General features: G+C 38.9%; 1 protein-coding gene across 1 annotated transcript in view; it reads right to left on the bottom strand.

Annotated features, from left to right (window-relative positions):
- necab2 (N-terminal EF-hand calcium binding protein 2) overlaps positions 1-6,119 on the bottom strand; it is a 199,692-nt gene extending 193,573 nt beyond the window's left edge. Inside the window, exon 1 of the mRNA XM_062961520.1 lies at positions 5,874-6,119. Within this exon, the coding sequence (XP_062817590.1) occupies positions 5,874-5,938 (65 nt within the window). The 5' untranslated portion in view covers positions 5,939-6,119. The remainder of the gene's footprint in view (positions 1-5,873) is intronic.
- Positions 6,120-18,051: the final 11,932 nt, after the last annotated feature.

Genomic DNA, 18,051 nt, shown 5'->3' with positions numbered 1-18,051 from the left:
GCTAGGAAGTAACTTGATACTTAAAACAAGGCTTGAACGTGGAACAAGGTAACTAAGAACAAGAACAAGGTCCGTGGAATAACTTGATAAATCCGTGGAACAAGGCAAGGATTGATCCTGGGAAACAAGGCAAAGTCCGTAGATAAACAAAGGCTGGGAAGCAAGGCGAAGGCTGGATAGCAAGGCAAGGCTTGAGCAGGAGCGAGGCTTGAACCGGAGCGCGCTGTCCAGACACAACTCGCTCCGTAGGCTGACGAATTGACTCCGCGAAGTTACTACGCGGGTAAAACACCTAAATAGAGTCTAGCTTTCCCGCCGAAGCAGTTCTCTGGGAATCAGAACCGAAAGCTAAACTCTGAGACCAGATGTGAGACTCCCCAAAGATTCTCACGAGAAGCAGTCTTAATTGGCCACATTCTTAGCTGCAATCCTCGCACTCCTGCGCGAAGCTGAATCCAAACTTCTCTGTTGTTTACAAAACTCCCGGCGCAAGAATACGGGAGAAGTAGGCTCTGGGCTTGTTTGACATACTTCTGGGAGACAACTTTCTTGCAGGTGCAAGGTTCCCAGATCTGCCTGGGAAAGATCTGGCTGAGAGGAATCCAGTTCAGACTGGGAAGGTAAAAAACCCAAGTTTTCATCTTCATCAGGAATTACAATGTCCTGAGCAGGACTACAAGGCCCATGGGTCATCACACAAACCCAGAAGGAGATGTCGGCTGCTGTTTCTTCGCCAGCAAAACCATAATTGCCTGGGAATCAGTTAGTCAGTAAACCTATTTTAATCTCATTTTCTCATCGAAAGATATAATTCAGCTAGCATTTGCCAAAGAGCTCCAGTTCCCAGGCTGCTTATAAAAAAAAAAAAACAATTTGGAGAAAAGTTACGTGACACAGTTGCTCCAAAATGACCTTAAAACTCGAAATGAAACCTGAGTCTCATTATCATTCCAGCCATTTTACGGAGTAATATTTCTTTTCATAAAACATCTACAGTAGAGTCTCGCTTATCCAACCTTCGCTCATCTGTTTTGTATTATCCAACGCAGTCGGCCTCCCACCCGGATCCACAACAGTTTCTCTATGTAAGTGATGGCCAACCTATGACACACATGTCAGCACTGACACGCCTAGCCATTTCCATACCTCACAACCTCTGAGGATGCCTGCCATAGATGTGGGCGAAACGTCAGGAGAGAATACTTCTGGAACATGGCCACACAGCTTGAAAGATATACAACAACCCTAGCCATTTTTGTTGACACGCTGCCGCATGCAGATTGATTGGATAACTGTGTCTTTTGAGGCCAAATTTGGTGTAATTTGGTCCAGTGGTTTTGTTGTTTAGTCCATGGAAATTATGCACATTACATTTATATATATATATATCTATATATATAAAAGGGTAATGATATTTCGGCCTAGGACAAAACAACAAAACTACACATCCCAGAAACACTAAACTTGGCAGCACAACCCCTCATCCATGCCTCTACGTTCATACAACAAAAAGGAAAGAAAAATAAAGTCCTAATTAGAGGGAGAGGAATAATTGTTTTTATCCAATTGCTGCCATTTAAAAGGCTAAGCTCCGCCCACTTGGTCTCCTAGCAACCCACGCAGCCCAGGGGACAGGCAGAGTTAGGCCTCACATAGGCCTCTTCCACACTGCTTACAAAAAACAGATTATCAGATTTGGACTGGATTATATGGCAGTGTAGACTCAAGGTCCTTCCACACAGCTATATAACCCATTTATAATCTTATATTATCTGCTTTGAACTGGATGATCTTGACTCCACACTGCCATATAATCCACTTCAGTGTGCAGTCAGACACAACTGGACTTAATGTCAGGAGAAAACCTTTACCCTTGACCTTAACTACCACCAATTCCTCAATACTTTATTTACCATACCACCAGACTTCGCCACAGCAACGTGTGGCTGGGCACAGCTAGTGTGTGTGTGTGTGTGTGTGTATATATATATATATATATATATAATTCTATTATTATTGTAGTATATTATCATATTATTACTATTATATTACAGTAGAGTCTCACTTATCCAACACTCGCTTATCCAACATTCTGGATTATCCAACGCATTTTTGTAGTCAATGTTTTTAATACATTGTGATATTTTGGTGCTAAATTCGTAAATACAGTAATTACTATGTAGCATTACTGCGTATTGAACTCCTTTTTCTGCCAAATTCGTTGTCTAACATGATGTTTTGGTGCTTAATTTGTAAAATCATAACCTAATTTGATGTTTAATAGGCTTCTTCTAAATCTCTCCTTATTATTTAACATATTCGCTTATCCAAGGTTCTGCCGGCCTGTTTATGTTGGATAAGTGAGACTCTACTGTAGTTATTTATTTATTTATTTCCAATATTTCTATCCCGCCCTTCTCACCCGAAGGAACTCAGGGCAGCGTACAATTGGCAACAATTTGTTGCCGACACATCATTAAAACAACAACATATAAAAAAGTATTACAACCAGTTAAATACTGTATAAAATATAAAACATAAAACATATGCTTAAAATCTGTTTGTCCAATATCCTCCTACTTCATCCATATAACAGTCTGGGTCGTCTTTATCATTTATTCGTTAAAAGCCTGGGCACATAGCCATGTTTTTAAGGCTTTTCTAAATATTAATGAATATTATTATTAATGAATAATATTATTTATTATTCATGACTACATTGAGACTAGAATAGAGAGAAATCAGCGTGGAAACTGCAAGAGGTACCATAGATCGTTGTACATGGAAATAATGGTAGTAAATAGTTTTTGATTTATTAAATACAGTTATATATTGCAATTATACATTTTTGTTATTTAAACTATACATATTGGGAAATTATGGGTTTTTTTTCTCAAGTGTCACACCACCCAAGTCATGCTAGGTTTTTTGGTGAATTTTGACACACCAAATACAAAAGGTTGCCCATCATTGCTCTAGGTAGCAATGTGCAGCGGGCCAACATGCCCAACAACAACACAAGTGCAGCCACACTCCCAAACAAGTGGCAGGCTTGTTATAAAACATTATGTTTTGGTGCTTAATTGGTAAAACCATAACGTAATTTGACATTTAATAGGCTTTTCTGAAATCCCTCCTTATTGTCCAACATTTTTGCTTAGCCAATGTTCTGCCGGCTCGTTTATGTTGGATAAGTGAGACTTTACTGTATATCAATGTTATTAGGGACCAGCCTGGTGTTATATTTACAACGTTGGATTATGACTATAATAATAATAATAATAATAATAATAATAATAATAATAATAATAATAATTTTTATGTTATTTTTATACTCCGCCCCATCTACCCAAAGGGACTTGGGGCGGCTTACATGGGGCCAAGCCCAGTCATCAACAATATAAAAACAAAGAATATATTGCACAAGATTTCCCTAGCCTAAAATGATACATTTCAATATATTGGGTTTATGGTTCCCATCCCCTTGATCTGGTCATGTAAGTGTGATTTATTGTTATAATTGTATTATTTTACTTTGTTTAATAATGTGTATTATGTTGTTATGTAATGTTTGTGTTGCTTTTATGACTGTAAACCACCCTGAGTCCCATCTGGGAGATAGGGCGGTATATAAATAAAGTTTTATAAAGCAACTAGCTGTGCCCGGCCACGCGTTGCTGTGGCAAAGTGGGGGTGGTATTGGTTAAAAATTGTTGTGTAATTTTAATTTGACGTTATTTGCATTATTTTATTAATTTTATTGTAAGTTATATTTTTATTTATTATATTTTATTATTTTCTTGTATTATTTTTAGTTATTTTCTGTTATTATAGTATTTTATTGTATTAATTTTTAGTGTTTTTTATTATTTTTATTGGGTTGCTAGAAGACCAAGTTGGAGGAGCTTAGCCTTCTAACTGGCAGCAATTGGATAAAAACAGTTATTCCTCTCCCTCTAATTAGGACTTTATTTTTCTTTTCTTTTTGTTGTATCAACCTAGAGGCGTGGATGATGGGTTGTGTTGTCAAATTTCGAGGTTGGGGGGGCCTGTAGTTTTGTTGTTTTGTGGGTCGCCGTGATGCCATCACTCTTTTATATATATAGATAAAACTGATCAAACAAGTCATTAAAAAAGCAAGTCATTAAAAAAAATCACATACAAAATATAATGATAAAATCTTGGATTGGGCTTGAATCCCCTGCAATCCTTGAGCCAACATGGATATTCAACAGAGTCCATATTTAAAACAAAATCAACCTTTCGATTATAATAATAATAATAACAATAATAATAATAAGTTTATTTATATCCCACCTCCATCTCCCCCGAAGGGGACTCGGGGCGGCTCACAGCAAAATTAGATACAAAACAATGATAAAATAAAATATAAAACATCAAAGAAGAATAATAAAAACAATAATAATATATACACAACACCCGAAAAAACACAACACGGTATTAAACAGCGAATTAAAAACAATGAGGTTGCAATAGCGGATAAGCAAGGTGCACATTATGAGTTACAAATTTTAAATAGATAAAGTGCAATAGATTCATTTAAGATCACATTGGCTCTACTATAGTCTATCCCAGGGGTCCCCAAACTAAGGCCCGGGGGCCGGATGCAGCCCTCCGAGGTCATATACCTGGCCCCCGCCCTCAGTTTTATAATATAATATATTGTATATACATATAATGTTGATAATAATATTATAATGTAATACAATATAACACTAATAATAATACCATATAATAATATTAATTATATATTCTATATTACATATAATGTTACTAATAATATTACAGTATAGTGGTATAGTTCAATATCTATATATATAAAAGAGTGATGGCATCATGGCAGCGGACAAAACAACAAAAGTAAACACCCCACAACCTCGAAAATTGACATCACAACCCCTCATCATGCCTCTAGGTTGATACAACAAAAAGAAAAGAAAAATAAATTCCTAATTAGAGGGAGAGGAATAATAGTTTTTATCCAATTGCTGCCAGTTACAAGGCTAAGCTCCACCCACTTGGTCTCCTAGCAACCCACTCAGCCCAGTGTTAATAAAATAATGATAAAAAAATAAATACAAATAATACAATAAAAAATTATAAAAAACACTAAAATAATTAATACAATAAAATACTATAACAAAATGACTAAAAATAATACAACAAAATAATAAAATATAATAAATAAAAAAGATAAGTGACAATAAAATTAATTTAAAAAAATACAAATAACCTCAAATAAAAATTCCACAACAAGTTTTAACCGATACCACCACCACTTTGCCACAGCAACGCGTGGCCGGGCACAGCTAGTAGTAATATATAATGCTAATATTGTGCTATGCTAATAATATAATATATTGTATGTACATATAATTTGTAAGCCACTCTGAGTCCCCTTTGGGGTGAGAAGGGTGTGATACAAATGTAGTCAATAAATGCAGTCAATAAATAATAAATAAATTTTAGACTTAGGCTCACCCAAAATCTGAAATGACTTGAAGGCACACAACAACGACAACAACAACAACAACAACAACAACCCTAATTAACTTGACTATCTCATTGGCCAGAAGCAGGACCACACTTCCCATTGAAATCCTGATAAATATATGTTGGTTAAAATTGTTTTTAATTTTAAATATTGTATTGTTCTTTCATTGTTGTTGTTGTTGTTTTTGCACTGCAAATAAGACAAATGCAGTATGCATCGGAATTTGTTTGTATTTTTTCCAAATGATAATCCGGCCCCTCAACAGTCTGAAGGATTGTGGACCGGCCCTCGGCTTAAAAAGTTTGAGGACCCCTGGTCTATCCCATTCCCACAATTGGATAAATAATATGCTTTTTACCTGTGGTCTTGATACTGTTCAGTACGGCATCCAACGAAGTTGAGTTCATACCCATGAAAGTGCATGGAAAAATAAATTCCAAATTACTTTTTTCTTCCTTCCCTTCCTTCTTCCTTTTTATATTTAAAACCAAGGAAGAGGAGAAGCATAAATGATGTCAGCTACATACTAAAACCCTTCTGAAAACAAGAATAAAAGGGTCTCAGACATCTTTTGCTTCCATAGAGTTGCAAAAGAAGCCTTTTCTTAACAATTTCTTCATATACGGCACCTGGTTCCATTAGGAGGAATGACCAACACCTGGTTTGACAGGTTGAAAAATCAGCTCACATCCAAAATCCCAGAAGTGGTCTCCAATTCTGCTTGTTCAATGCAGGCCATTTCATTTTTGTAAAACACAAAATATATATACCGTATATACTCAAGTATAAGCCGATCTGAATATAAGCCGAGGTGGTAGAGTTTTTTGTAACTTTACATCTGGGATCAAAACATGGCATAGCAGTGTATATCAGTGCATGTTCTCAATTACCGTATATACTCGAGTATAAGCCGACCCGAATATAAGCTGAGGCATCTAATTTTACCACAAAAAATAAACTGGGAAAACATTGACTCCAGTATAAGCCGAGGCTGGTAAATTTCAGAAATAAAAATCGATACCAATAAAATTACATTTATTGAGGCATCAGTAGGTTAAATGTTTTTGAATATTTACATAAAGCTCAAATTTAAAATAAGTCTGTCCAACTCTGATCCAATCATTATTCTCATCTTCTTCAATGTAAATGTGCTTCCTTTTAATAATAACAGAGTAAAATAATACATGTGATAATAATAATAATAAATACAGGAAAATAATACAAGTAATAATAAATAGAGTAAAATAATAAATGCAATAATAATAAGATCAGAGTGAAATAATAAATGTATTAATAATAATAATAATAAAAATAGAGTGAAATAAATGTAATAGTAGCAACAATAATAGAGAAAAATAATAAATGTAATAATACCAATAATAATAGAAAAAATAATAAATGTAATACAGTAGAGTCTCACTTATCCAACATAAACGGACCGGCAGAACGTTGGATAAGCGAATATGTTGGATAATAAGGAGGGATTAAGGAAAAGCCTATTAAACATCAAATTAGGTTATGATTTTACAAATTAAGCACCAAAACATCATGTTAGACAACAAATTTGACAGAAAAAGTAGTTCAATATACAGTAATGCTATGTAGTAATTACTGTATTTACGAACTTAGCACCAAAATATCAAGATTTTTTAAAAACATTGACTACAAAAATGCGTTGGATAATCCAGAACGCTGGATAAGCGAGAGTTGGATAAGTGAGACTCTACTGTAATACCAATCATAATAGAGAAAAATAATAAATGTACCATATATTCTCGAGTATAAGCTGACCCAAATATAAGCCATCCAGGAACCTCACCCGAGTATAAGCCGAGGGGAGCTTTTTCAGTCTTAAAAAAAGGGCTGGAAAACTAGGCTTATACTCGAGTATATACAGTACTTTCTGTATATATTTCAGATTTCAATATTAATGTCAAAAATACATAGTATGATTTTACATAGGATTTGTGCTACATTCGAACAGTAAAGACAAATATCACTTCAGTAAAATAAACATTAAATATTAAATAACCAAAAAATAAAATAGGGCATAAACACCTTATTTTATTGTGCAGATTTAGAATATAGATGGGGATTTGCCTGAGGATTTATGTCTTCATCAGTGGACTTACATCTGTATGTTGTAAATTTGGATTAGTTTTGCTGCATTGATACTCAACAACGGGTTGCTGTTATGTTGGTTTGAGTGCTGGACTAGGACTCGGAAGAACTGGGTTCAAATCCTTCTTCTGCTATGGAAATTCACAGATATTGCCAAGAAAACCAACCCCAAGATAGCAGTGGTTCTCAACCTGTGGTCCCCCAGGTTTTTTGGCCTACAACTCCCAGAAATCCCAGCCAGTTTACTAGCTGTTAGGATTTCTGGGAGCTGAAGGCCAAAACATCTGGGGACCCCAGGTTGAGAAGCACTGCCTTAGGGCCATATATGTTGGGAACAGCTTGAATGCTCACAAGAACAAAGTAGATTTGCATCTGCAGTCAGTAGGATGGAACAGTTTTGCAACATTTGGATTCAGCAAGGCTCTGCTGTGACGCACAACTGAACCCGATGCACATCTCGTGCCTTTGCGACATACCGAAATATGTCCAAAGATACAGAATGCAGATTGCAACAAAAGAGCACTTTCACTCCTGTGCATTTCACAACAGGGAATCTTCTACTATCTAGGGCAGGGGTCCTCAGGGCCGGTTCATGGTCCCTCAGATTGTTGAGGGGCCAAATTATCATTTGGAAAAAGAAAAAAAAACAAATTCCTATGCACACTGCACATATCTTATTTGTAGTGCAAACCCCACCTAACAACAATTATTTATTTATTTATTTGCTACATTTATACCCCCACCCTCTCTCAACCCAAAGGAGACTCAGAGTGGCTTACAAGTTGTATGTACATACAATATATTATTATTATTATTATTATTATTATTATTATTATTATTATTATTATTATTATCAACACAACAACGTTGTATGGCACAGCAAACAAGATAGATATGCTGGATTTCGTTTCGCAAAACCACAAGTCGAACACTTCCCAAGTGTCTAGGACTGTGTGATGTATTTTCGGATGATGTGTGCAGATCCCAGTAGGGTGGCCTTTTGCAGTTGGCAGATCGTGATTTTGTCAATGTCTATTGTTTCCAAATGCCGGCTGAGATCTTTTGGCACGGCACCCAATGTGCCCATCACCACCGGGACCACCTGCACTGGTTTCTGCCAGAGGCTTTGAAGTTCAATCTTGAGGTCCTGAGAGCGGCTGAGTTTTTCCTGTTGTTTTTCGTCAATGCGACTGTCAACTGGGATGGCAACATCAATGATCCAAACCTTGTTCTTTTCCACAACTGTGATGTCTGGTGTGTTGTGTTCCAGAACTTTGTCAGTCTGGATTCGGAAGTCCCACAGTATCTTTGCGTGCTCATTTTCCAATACTTTTGCAGGTTTGTGATCCCACCAGTTCTTTGCTGCTGGGAGGTGGTACTTGAGGCATAAGTTCCAATGAATCCTTTGGGCCACATAGTTGTGCCTCTGTTTGTAGTCTGTCTGTGCAATTTTCTTACAGCAGCTGAGGATATGATCCATGGTTTCGTCGGTTTCCTTGCACAGTCTGCATTTTGGGTCATCAGCTGATTTTTCGATCTTGGCCTGAATTGCCTTTGTCCTGATGTCTTGCTCCTGGGCTGCAAGGATCAGGCCTTCTGTCTCCTTCTTCAGGGTCCCATTCGTGAGCCAGAGCCAGGTCTTCTCCTTATCAGCTTTTCCTTCAATTTTGTCAAGGAACTTTCCATGCAATGTTTTGTTGTGCCAGCTGTCAGCTCTAGTTTGTAGTGCAGTTTTCTTGTACTGGTTTTTTGTCTGCTGTGCTTTGAGGAGTTTCTGATTTTTGACTTCAATCAAAGCAGGTTCTTCACTTTGCTTGACATATTCTGCCAGGGCATGTTCTTCTTCTTTGACTGCTTGTTTGACTTGTAAGAGTCCTCTGCCCCCTGATCTTCTAGGCAGATATAGCCGGTCAACATCACTGCGAGGGTGCAGTGAATGATGAATGGTCATGAGTTTTCTTGTTTTTCTTTCCAAATTGTCCAGTTCCATCTGTGTCCAGTTTATGATGCCAGCAGTATATCTTATGACAGGTATGGCCCAGGTGTTTATGGCCTTGATGGTGTTGCCTCCATTGAGCTTGCTTTTGAGAATTTTTCTGACCCTTTGTGTGTATTCTTTGCTGACCACAGTTTTCACATGTTCATGCTTGATGTTGTCCAGCTGTAGTATTATTATTATTATTATTATTATTATTATTATTATTATTATTATTATTATTTTCGTGTCAGGAGCAACCGGAGTTGCTTCTGGAGTGAGAGAATTGGCCATCTGCAAGGACGTTGCCCAGGGGATGCCCGGATGTTTTTGATGTATTTGCCATCCTTGTGGGAGGCTTCTCTCATGTCCCCGCATGGAGCTGGAGCTGATAGAGGGAGCTCATCCGCGCTCTCCCCGGGTGGGATTCGAACCTGGCAGCCTTCAGGTCAGCAACCCAACCTTCAAGTCACGAGGCTTTTATCCCCCTAGGCCACCAGAGGCTCCTATATATTATATTATTAGCATAGTACAATATTAGCATTATATATTAATATATTGTACTATACCACTATACCATAATAATATTATTAGTAATATTACATTTAATATATAATATATAATTAATATTATTATATTATACAATATTATTATATTGTATTCTTATTATTATTAGCCGCCCTGAGTCCCCTATTGGGTGAGAAGGGCGGGGGTAGAAATACTGTAATAAATAAATAAATAAGTATTATATTGTATTACATTATAATATTATTATCAAGATTATATGTATGCACAATATATTATATTATTACCATAGCACAATATTAGTAAATGAAAGAACAATACAATATTTAAAAATAAAAACAGTTTTAACCAACATACTGAAAACCTTTCAGGATTTCAATAGGAAGTTTGCCTGCGTCTGGCCAAAGTTAAGTAGGATTGTTGTTGTTGGTGCCTTCAAGTCATTTCAGACTTTGGGCAAGCCTAAGTCTAAAACTGAGGGCGGGGGCCAGGTAAATGACCTTGGAGGGCCGCATCCGGCCCCCGGGCCTTAGTTTGGGGACCCCTGATCTAGGGTGTTTGACCATCTGGTGCAAACCCAAAGCACCAAGTATCTCATTGGCAATGCCGCCCATACTCGTTCAAGTTCAAGTTCACTTTATTACAATCAATAATTGTACCCCAAGACAGCATGAGCACCCGAAAACCAGGCAGGAGCTAATATAACACACAAACTGTTTATTGAAGCAGAGTATATATATATATATGGTGGAAGAGTCAGAGTAAGTAATAGTCCATAATATATAGTCTATTGCAATTCAGAAAGAATTTATCAATGTCCAATTTGTAATTCACAAGTGAAGCTCGATAGCTTCCTTTAGAAATCAAAGTTTGTCCATGAAGCAATAGGAGAAACAAAGCACTGCAAATCCGCTTGAAAAGTCCCGTAGCAAAGTCAAGGAAGCAAGGTAAACAAAGCAGAGTCAATCTCGATTGGAAGTCGCGGTAACAAGGCAAGGTCTACTCGGGAGTCGCGGCTTGCCGCAGCTCGCCTGAAACTGGAAACTCAGCACGGATTCAGAAGACAAGGAAAGGAGCTGGAAACTGGAACCTCTTCCGAGGAAAGGCAACGTTGACACCGCAATGAGAATAGAGTGAGGAGTACTTTTAACAGAATCCCACATCTGCAAGAATTAGTGAGTACAGGACCCACAAAGTTCTCATGGGAAATTTAATCATTATCCAATTTGAGAGCGAGTCTTTGACTCAGGACCGGCCCAAGGAAATTTAAAGGGGTACGCAAATATTTTTTTGCGCCCCCTCCCCTGCGCCGCAGGAGGCGTGGCCAGGACTGGCCCCGCCTCCTGCGCCCAAACCCCGCCTCCCACGCTGGGTGGCGTGGGAGGCGGGGTTAGGGTGCGCGGTGCGGGAGGCGGGGCCAGCCAAGCTGCGGCAGGAGTTCTTCCAGGCCGCAGCCTGAAAGGAGTCCCGCTGCAGCGGGCGCGCGCCGTGGGAGGCGTGGCCGGTCCGGCCTCCAGCGGGGTGCGCCCTGGCCTGGCTGCACCATGGCGCGCCCCGCGGGAGGCGGGGCCAGATCTGGCCCCGCCTCCGCATCACATGGCCCCGCCTCCGCCAGGTGTGGCCCCGCCTCCCAGGGGCTCAATAGCGCCCCTGGGAAGGTGGCACCCAACGCGGGGGCGTGGCCAGCATGCCGTGTTGGGCCGGGCCTGAACTTTGACTTCTTCTCACCACTTGTTTCCTGCTCCTATCTTTCGAATAAGAATCAGCAGCATTCATTACTATTATGTATGCTGGAACTCAACTGACAGACCCAGTCTTTTAAACTTGTACACGCCTATCTATATTTTATAAATGCATTTTATGAATGTTTATGTAAGTTAATTTTTTAACTGATTTATAGTGTATTGTACTGTTTTTATATGTCTGTTTTATTGTAAGCCGCCCTGAGTCCCCTGTTGGGTGAGAAGGGCGGGATATAAATATTGTAATAAATAAATAAATAAATAAATCTCTCCGATGCATTATATGGCAGTGTAGAGGGTGGCTCAGATGTGGGTGTTCAGATGTCAGGTCCTGGAATAGTCTTGACTTAGCAGATGTTTCTCTTGAACTTGGCCCTCATCGTCTAACCTATCCTTTTACTCTTTGCTGTGCTGGAGGTCTCTTTCCAACTTCCCATGTGGTTCCAGTCAGTCTCTATATCTGGAACAGGGGCGGCACCGACTTGTCCTTTCTTATCCAGCCAAATGTATTGTGCTGGCTCTGCTCCATCACAGTGGCAGGATAAGGAGAGCCTATCTGGGGTACATCAAGCCCTGCCACTGGATTATAAACTGTCGGGAGCAAGTGCCAATAAAAGTTGTGTTCCGTTTCCATCTCTCACTCAGCTGGGCCTTTTTCTTTTCAGCACCATCCAACTATGTAGCAGAGAAAGTTCATATTTCTCCCTTCCTGCCAAGATTGTGTCATAATGATTTCCAACACTCTCTGCTTTGCTTTAGTGTTCTCGCTCAGCTAGATTTACCGTCTCTCCATTCTGGGGTCTTTGTCACCCCTGGCCTGTTGTTGTGGCATCTCTCATCCATATCGTTTCTCCAAATTGGGATAACTGTCGCACCTCAGGTTAAGTTCACCTTGCTATAGATACCCAGTCAGACACACAGCTAGTCTTTTGAGGTTTTTTATTAAGCAAAGCAGGATATAACTCAAGCAAGCAATCAAAAGGTAGTTCAAAGTTGTAGTGAAAGAGTCAATAAGTCCAATTAGATCACAATGTAAAGAAATGTCTTCTCCAAGCTAAACGTACCCAATGCTTTAAGCTGCTTTATACTACAACATCATAAAACTGCCAGCAAAACACAAGGAATGAGGAAGTACAGTCACTAGTGGACAGTGAAGGAACAGCTCCCCCTGAGGCCGGAATCGTGAAGCTGAAAAAAAAAAGTTAAATGCCTCTGTGTCTGTCTATACCAGGGCTCCTCAAACTTTTTAAGCCGAGGGCCGGTCCACAATCCTTCAGACTGTTGAGGGGCCGGATTATCATTTGAAAAAAAATACAAACAAATTCTGATGCACACTGGATATGGCTTATTTTTAGTGCAAAAACAACAACAACAACAACAACAACAACAACAACAACAATGAAAGAACAATACAATATTTAAAAATAAAAACAATTTTACCAACATACATTTATCAGGATTTCAATGGGAAGTGTGGTTCTGCTTCTGGCCAATGAGATAGTCAAGTTAATTAGGGTTGTTGTTGTTGTTGTTGTTGTTGTTGTGTGCCTTCAAGTCATTTCAGACTTTGGGCGAGCCTAAGTCTAAAATTTATTTATTTATTTATTTATTTATTTATTTATTATTTACTGCATTTATTTACTACATTTGTATCACACCCTTCTCACCCCAAAGGGGGCTCAGAGTGGCTTACAAATTATATGTACATACAATATATTATATTATTAGCATAGCACAATATTAGCATTATATATTACTATATTGAACTATACCACTATACTGTAATATTATTAGTAATATTATATGTAATATAGAATATATAATTAATATTATTATATGGTATTATTATTAGTGTTATATTGTTACATTATAATATTATTATCAATATTATATGTATATACAAGATATTATATTATAAAACTGAGGGCGGGGGCCAGGTAAATGACCTCGGAGGGCCGCATCCGGCCCCCGGGCCTTAGTTTGGGGACCCCTGGTCTATACTGTATGTTGTTTGTCTGTTGGCATTGAATGTTTGCCATATATGTGTTCATTGTAATCCGCCCTGAGTCCCCTTCGGGGTGAGAAAGAAGGGCGGAATATAAATACTGTAAATAAAGATGTAATGAAGCAGTTTGATGCTGCTTTAAATGTTCAATGCGATTTCCTTTTTGGCTGCTTAGGACTTGCTTCTTGAGTTTTTTTTGTTTTTGTTTTTGGGAGACATCAGTGCCGTTTCTTGTTCCAGCTACAATCTGACACTGGCCGACTGTGTTTATCAGCTGGTCGATCAGATGTTTTCCTGTAAAGGAGGGTGACGTGAATGGCATCTTCTATATGAGTCGGTCTCTTGTTAAACAACACACACGGAACGTTGGAATCCAGACCGAGAGTCAAAAGCCCTTTTGTTGCATTTTGCTTTGTTGCTTTCTTTCTCTTGGGTAAAAGGGCTATTTGGGTTCCAATAACCCAGGGGTCCTCAAACGTTTAAAGCAGAGGGCTGGTCCACAATCCTGAGACTGTCGATGGGCCGAATTATCATTTGAAAAAAAAAATGAACAAATTCCTGTGCACACTGCACATATCTTATTTGTAGTGCAAAACAACAACAGTGAAAGAACAATGCAATATTTAAAAATGAAAACAATTGTAACCAACATAAACCTATCAGGATTTCAATGGGAAGTGTGGGCCTGCTTCTGGCCAATGTGATAGTCAAGTTAATTAGGATTGTTGTTGTTGTTGTTGTTGTTGTGTGCCTTCAAGTCATTTCAGAATTTGGGTGAGCCTAAGTCTAATATTAATACAATATTTAAAAATGAAAACAATCTTAACCAATATAAACCTATCAGAATTTCAATGGAAAGTGTGGGCCTGCTTCTGGCCAATGAGATAGTCAAGTTAATTAGGATTGTTGTTGTTGTTGTTGTGTGCCTTCAAGTTATTTCAGACTTTGGGCGAGCCTAAGTCTAAAATTATTTATTTATTCATTTACTACATTTATGTATTTATTTATTTATGTTAGCTCCAGCTCCTGCCAACCTAGCAGTTTGAAAACATGTCAATGTGAGTAGATCAATAGGTACTGCTCCAGCGGGAACGGCGCTCCATGCAGTCATGCCAGTGGCCACATGACCTTGGAGGTGTCTGTGGACAACGCTGGCTCTTCGGCTTAGAAACGGAGATGAGCACCAACCCCCAGAGTCAGACACAACTAGACTTAACGTCAGGGGAAACCTTTACCTTTACTTTTACATTTATTTATTACATTTATATCCCGCCCTTCTCACCCCAATGGGAACTCAGAGCAGCTGTATGTACATACAATACATTATATTATTAGCATAGCACAATATCAACATTATATATTACTACTAGCTGTGCCCGGCCACGCGTTGCTGTGGCGTTGTCTGGTGGTGTTGGTGAGAAATGGTTGAGGTAGTGGTGGTATTGAATGTCTGTTGTATGGTTGTCTTTATGTTGAGTATGCATTTGGTTGTTTGTGTACTGTGAAAGTGGTGAGGGTAGAGGGGGTCTCTGTCCCTGTGTAGTATTGTATAGTATTTATACGTTGTCCATGTGTTGTGAATGCTTGGGTTGTGTCCTGCTGCATAGTTGAAAGGGTTGGGCTGGATGGCCCTTAGGGGTCTCTCCAAACTCTTGTGCCTGTCCCCTGGGCTGAGTAGGTTGCTAGGAGACCAAGTGGGCGGAACTTAGCCTTGTAACTGGCAGCAATTGGATAAAAACAATTATTCCTCTCCCTCTAATTAGGACTTTATTTTTCTTTTCTTTTTGTTGTATCAACCTAGAGCCGTGGATGATGGGTTGTGTTGTCAAATTTCAAGGTTGGGGGGCCTGTAGTTTTGTTGTTTTGTCCGCTGCCCTGATGCCATCACTCTTTTATATATATAGATATTGAACTATACCACTATACTGTAATATTATATGTAATATATAACATATAATTAATACTATTATATGGTATTACTATTAGTATTATATTGTATAACATTATAATATTATTATCAATATTATATGTATATGCAATATATTATATTATTAAAAATGATATAAAAATATTATGTTATAAAACTGAGGGCGGGGGCCAGGTACATGACCTTGGAGGGCTGCATCCGGCCCCCGGGCCTTAGTTTGGGGACCCCTGCAATAACCCTTCTAGAAAATCCCACCCATGCGATAGAAAGGCCTGCTGATGATTGTGTCAACACTTGGCAATTTATGATTGCAAGATCCATTTCTACACCACTATAATTTAATAGTGCTAACAGATCAGTGGAATTAGCTGGTGGTGGGACAATGTTGTCCCTTTGCTGTTCTAGATTAACTGTGTGTTTTGATTATGCATTTTAGCAATATTGTAACCCGCCTCGAGCTAGGAGGAGAGGCGGGTAGGAAATAAAATTATTATTGGGTTACTGTGAGTTTGGCGGGCTGTATAGCCATGTTCCAGAAGCATTCTCTCCTGAAGTTTTCCCCACATCTATGGCAGGTGTCCTCAGAGGTTTTGAGGACTGTTAGAAACTAAGCAAGTGGGGTTTATATATCTGTGGAATAATGTCCAGGGTGGGAGAAAGAACTCTTGCCTGTTTGAGGCAAGTGTGAATGTTGCAATTGGCCACCTTGATTAGCATTAAATAGCCTTGCAGATTCAAAGCCTGACTGGCTTTTTGCTTGAGGGAATCCTTTGTTGGAAGGTGTTAGCTGGCCCTGATGGTTTCTTGTCTGGAATTCCCCTGTTCCCCAGCATTTCTGTGTTCTCAAATAATATGCTGTGTCCGGGTTGGTTCATCACATGCTCTGCTATGGCTGACTTCTCTGGTGGAATTAGTCTGCAGTGCATTTCATATTCCTTGATTCAAGTTTGGGCATGGTTACATTTGTTATTATTAACAATTTTTATTATTATTATTTACTCTATTATTAATAACAAATATTATCATCATTATATTATGACACAGCAAACAAGATAGATATGCTGGATTTCGTATCACAAAATCACAAGTCGAACACTTCCCAAGTGTCTAGGACTGTGTGATGTATTTTCAGATGATGCATGCAGATCCCAGTAGGGTGGCCTTTTGCAGTTGGCAGATCGTGATTTTGTCAATGTCTATTGTTTCCAAAGGCTGGCTGAGATCTTTTGGCATGGCACCCAGTGTGCCCATCACCACTGGGACCACCTGCACTGGTTTCTGCCAGAGTCTTTGAAGTTCAATCTTGAGGTCCTGATAGCAGCTGGGTTTTTCTGGATTATCCAACGCATTTTTGTAGTCAATATTTTCAATATATCATGATATTTTGGTGCTAAATTCATAAATACAGCAATTACTACAAAACGTTACCATGTATTGAACTGCTTTTTCTGTCGATTTGTTCTAAAACATGATGTTTTGGTGATTAATTTGTAAAATCATGGCGTAATTTGACGTTTAATAGGCTTTTCCTTAATCCTTCCTTATTATCCAACATTTCCGCTTATCCAACATTCTACCAGCCTGTTTATGTTGGATAAGCAAGACTCTGCTGTATGTGTTTTCCGATGGTCTTAGGTGATCCCCAGTAAAAGGGTCTTTTACGACCCACAGGTTGAGAACCGCTGCCCTATTGCTATCAGTGAAACAAAATTAAGAAAACAATATCAAAACTGGGTTGTTGTATGTCTTTCGGGCTGTGTGGCCATGTTCCAGAAGTATTCTCTCCTGACGTTTTGCCCACATCTATGGCAGGCATCCTCACAACTGCCACATCTATGGCAGGCATACCTCACAACCTCTGAGGATGCCTGCCATAGATGTGGGTGAAACGTCAGGAGAGAATACTTCTGGAACATGGCCACACAGCCTGAAAGACAAACAACAACCCTGTGATCCCGACCATGAAAGCCTTTGACAACACAATACCAAAACTTCTGAAATTCAGATTCGAAACCCCGCCCTCCAAATCTGAAGTATTATTGTAACAATAGAAGGTCCATCCAAATTTTGAAATGGATTTTTGCCATTTCCCTGAATTTCTTCCTCCAAACAAGCTCAGCAGTTAAATCGAACTCAGAAGCGGTTTTATAAGGAGAAGCAATCAGCTGCACAGGCCCAACTAGGAAGAAACCATCACGGAACTTGGATGCCGACAGCTTCCTTTTCAAATCTTATCTGATC

Source organism: Anolis carolinensis, unplaced genomic scaffold (assembly GCF_035594765.1).
Source record: "Anolis carolinensis isolate JA03-04 unplaced genomic scaffold, rAnoCar3.1.pri scaffold_9, whole genome shotgun sequence".
NCBI classification, from domain to species: Eukaryota; Metazoa; Chordata; class Lepidosauria; order Squamata; family Dactyloidae; genus Anolis; species Anolis carolinensis.
Note: the sequence above shows the minus strand (reverse complement) of the source record. Positions and strands in the feature narration are given on the sequence as shown.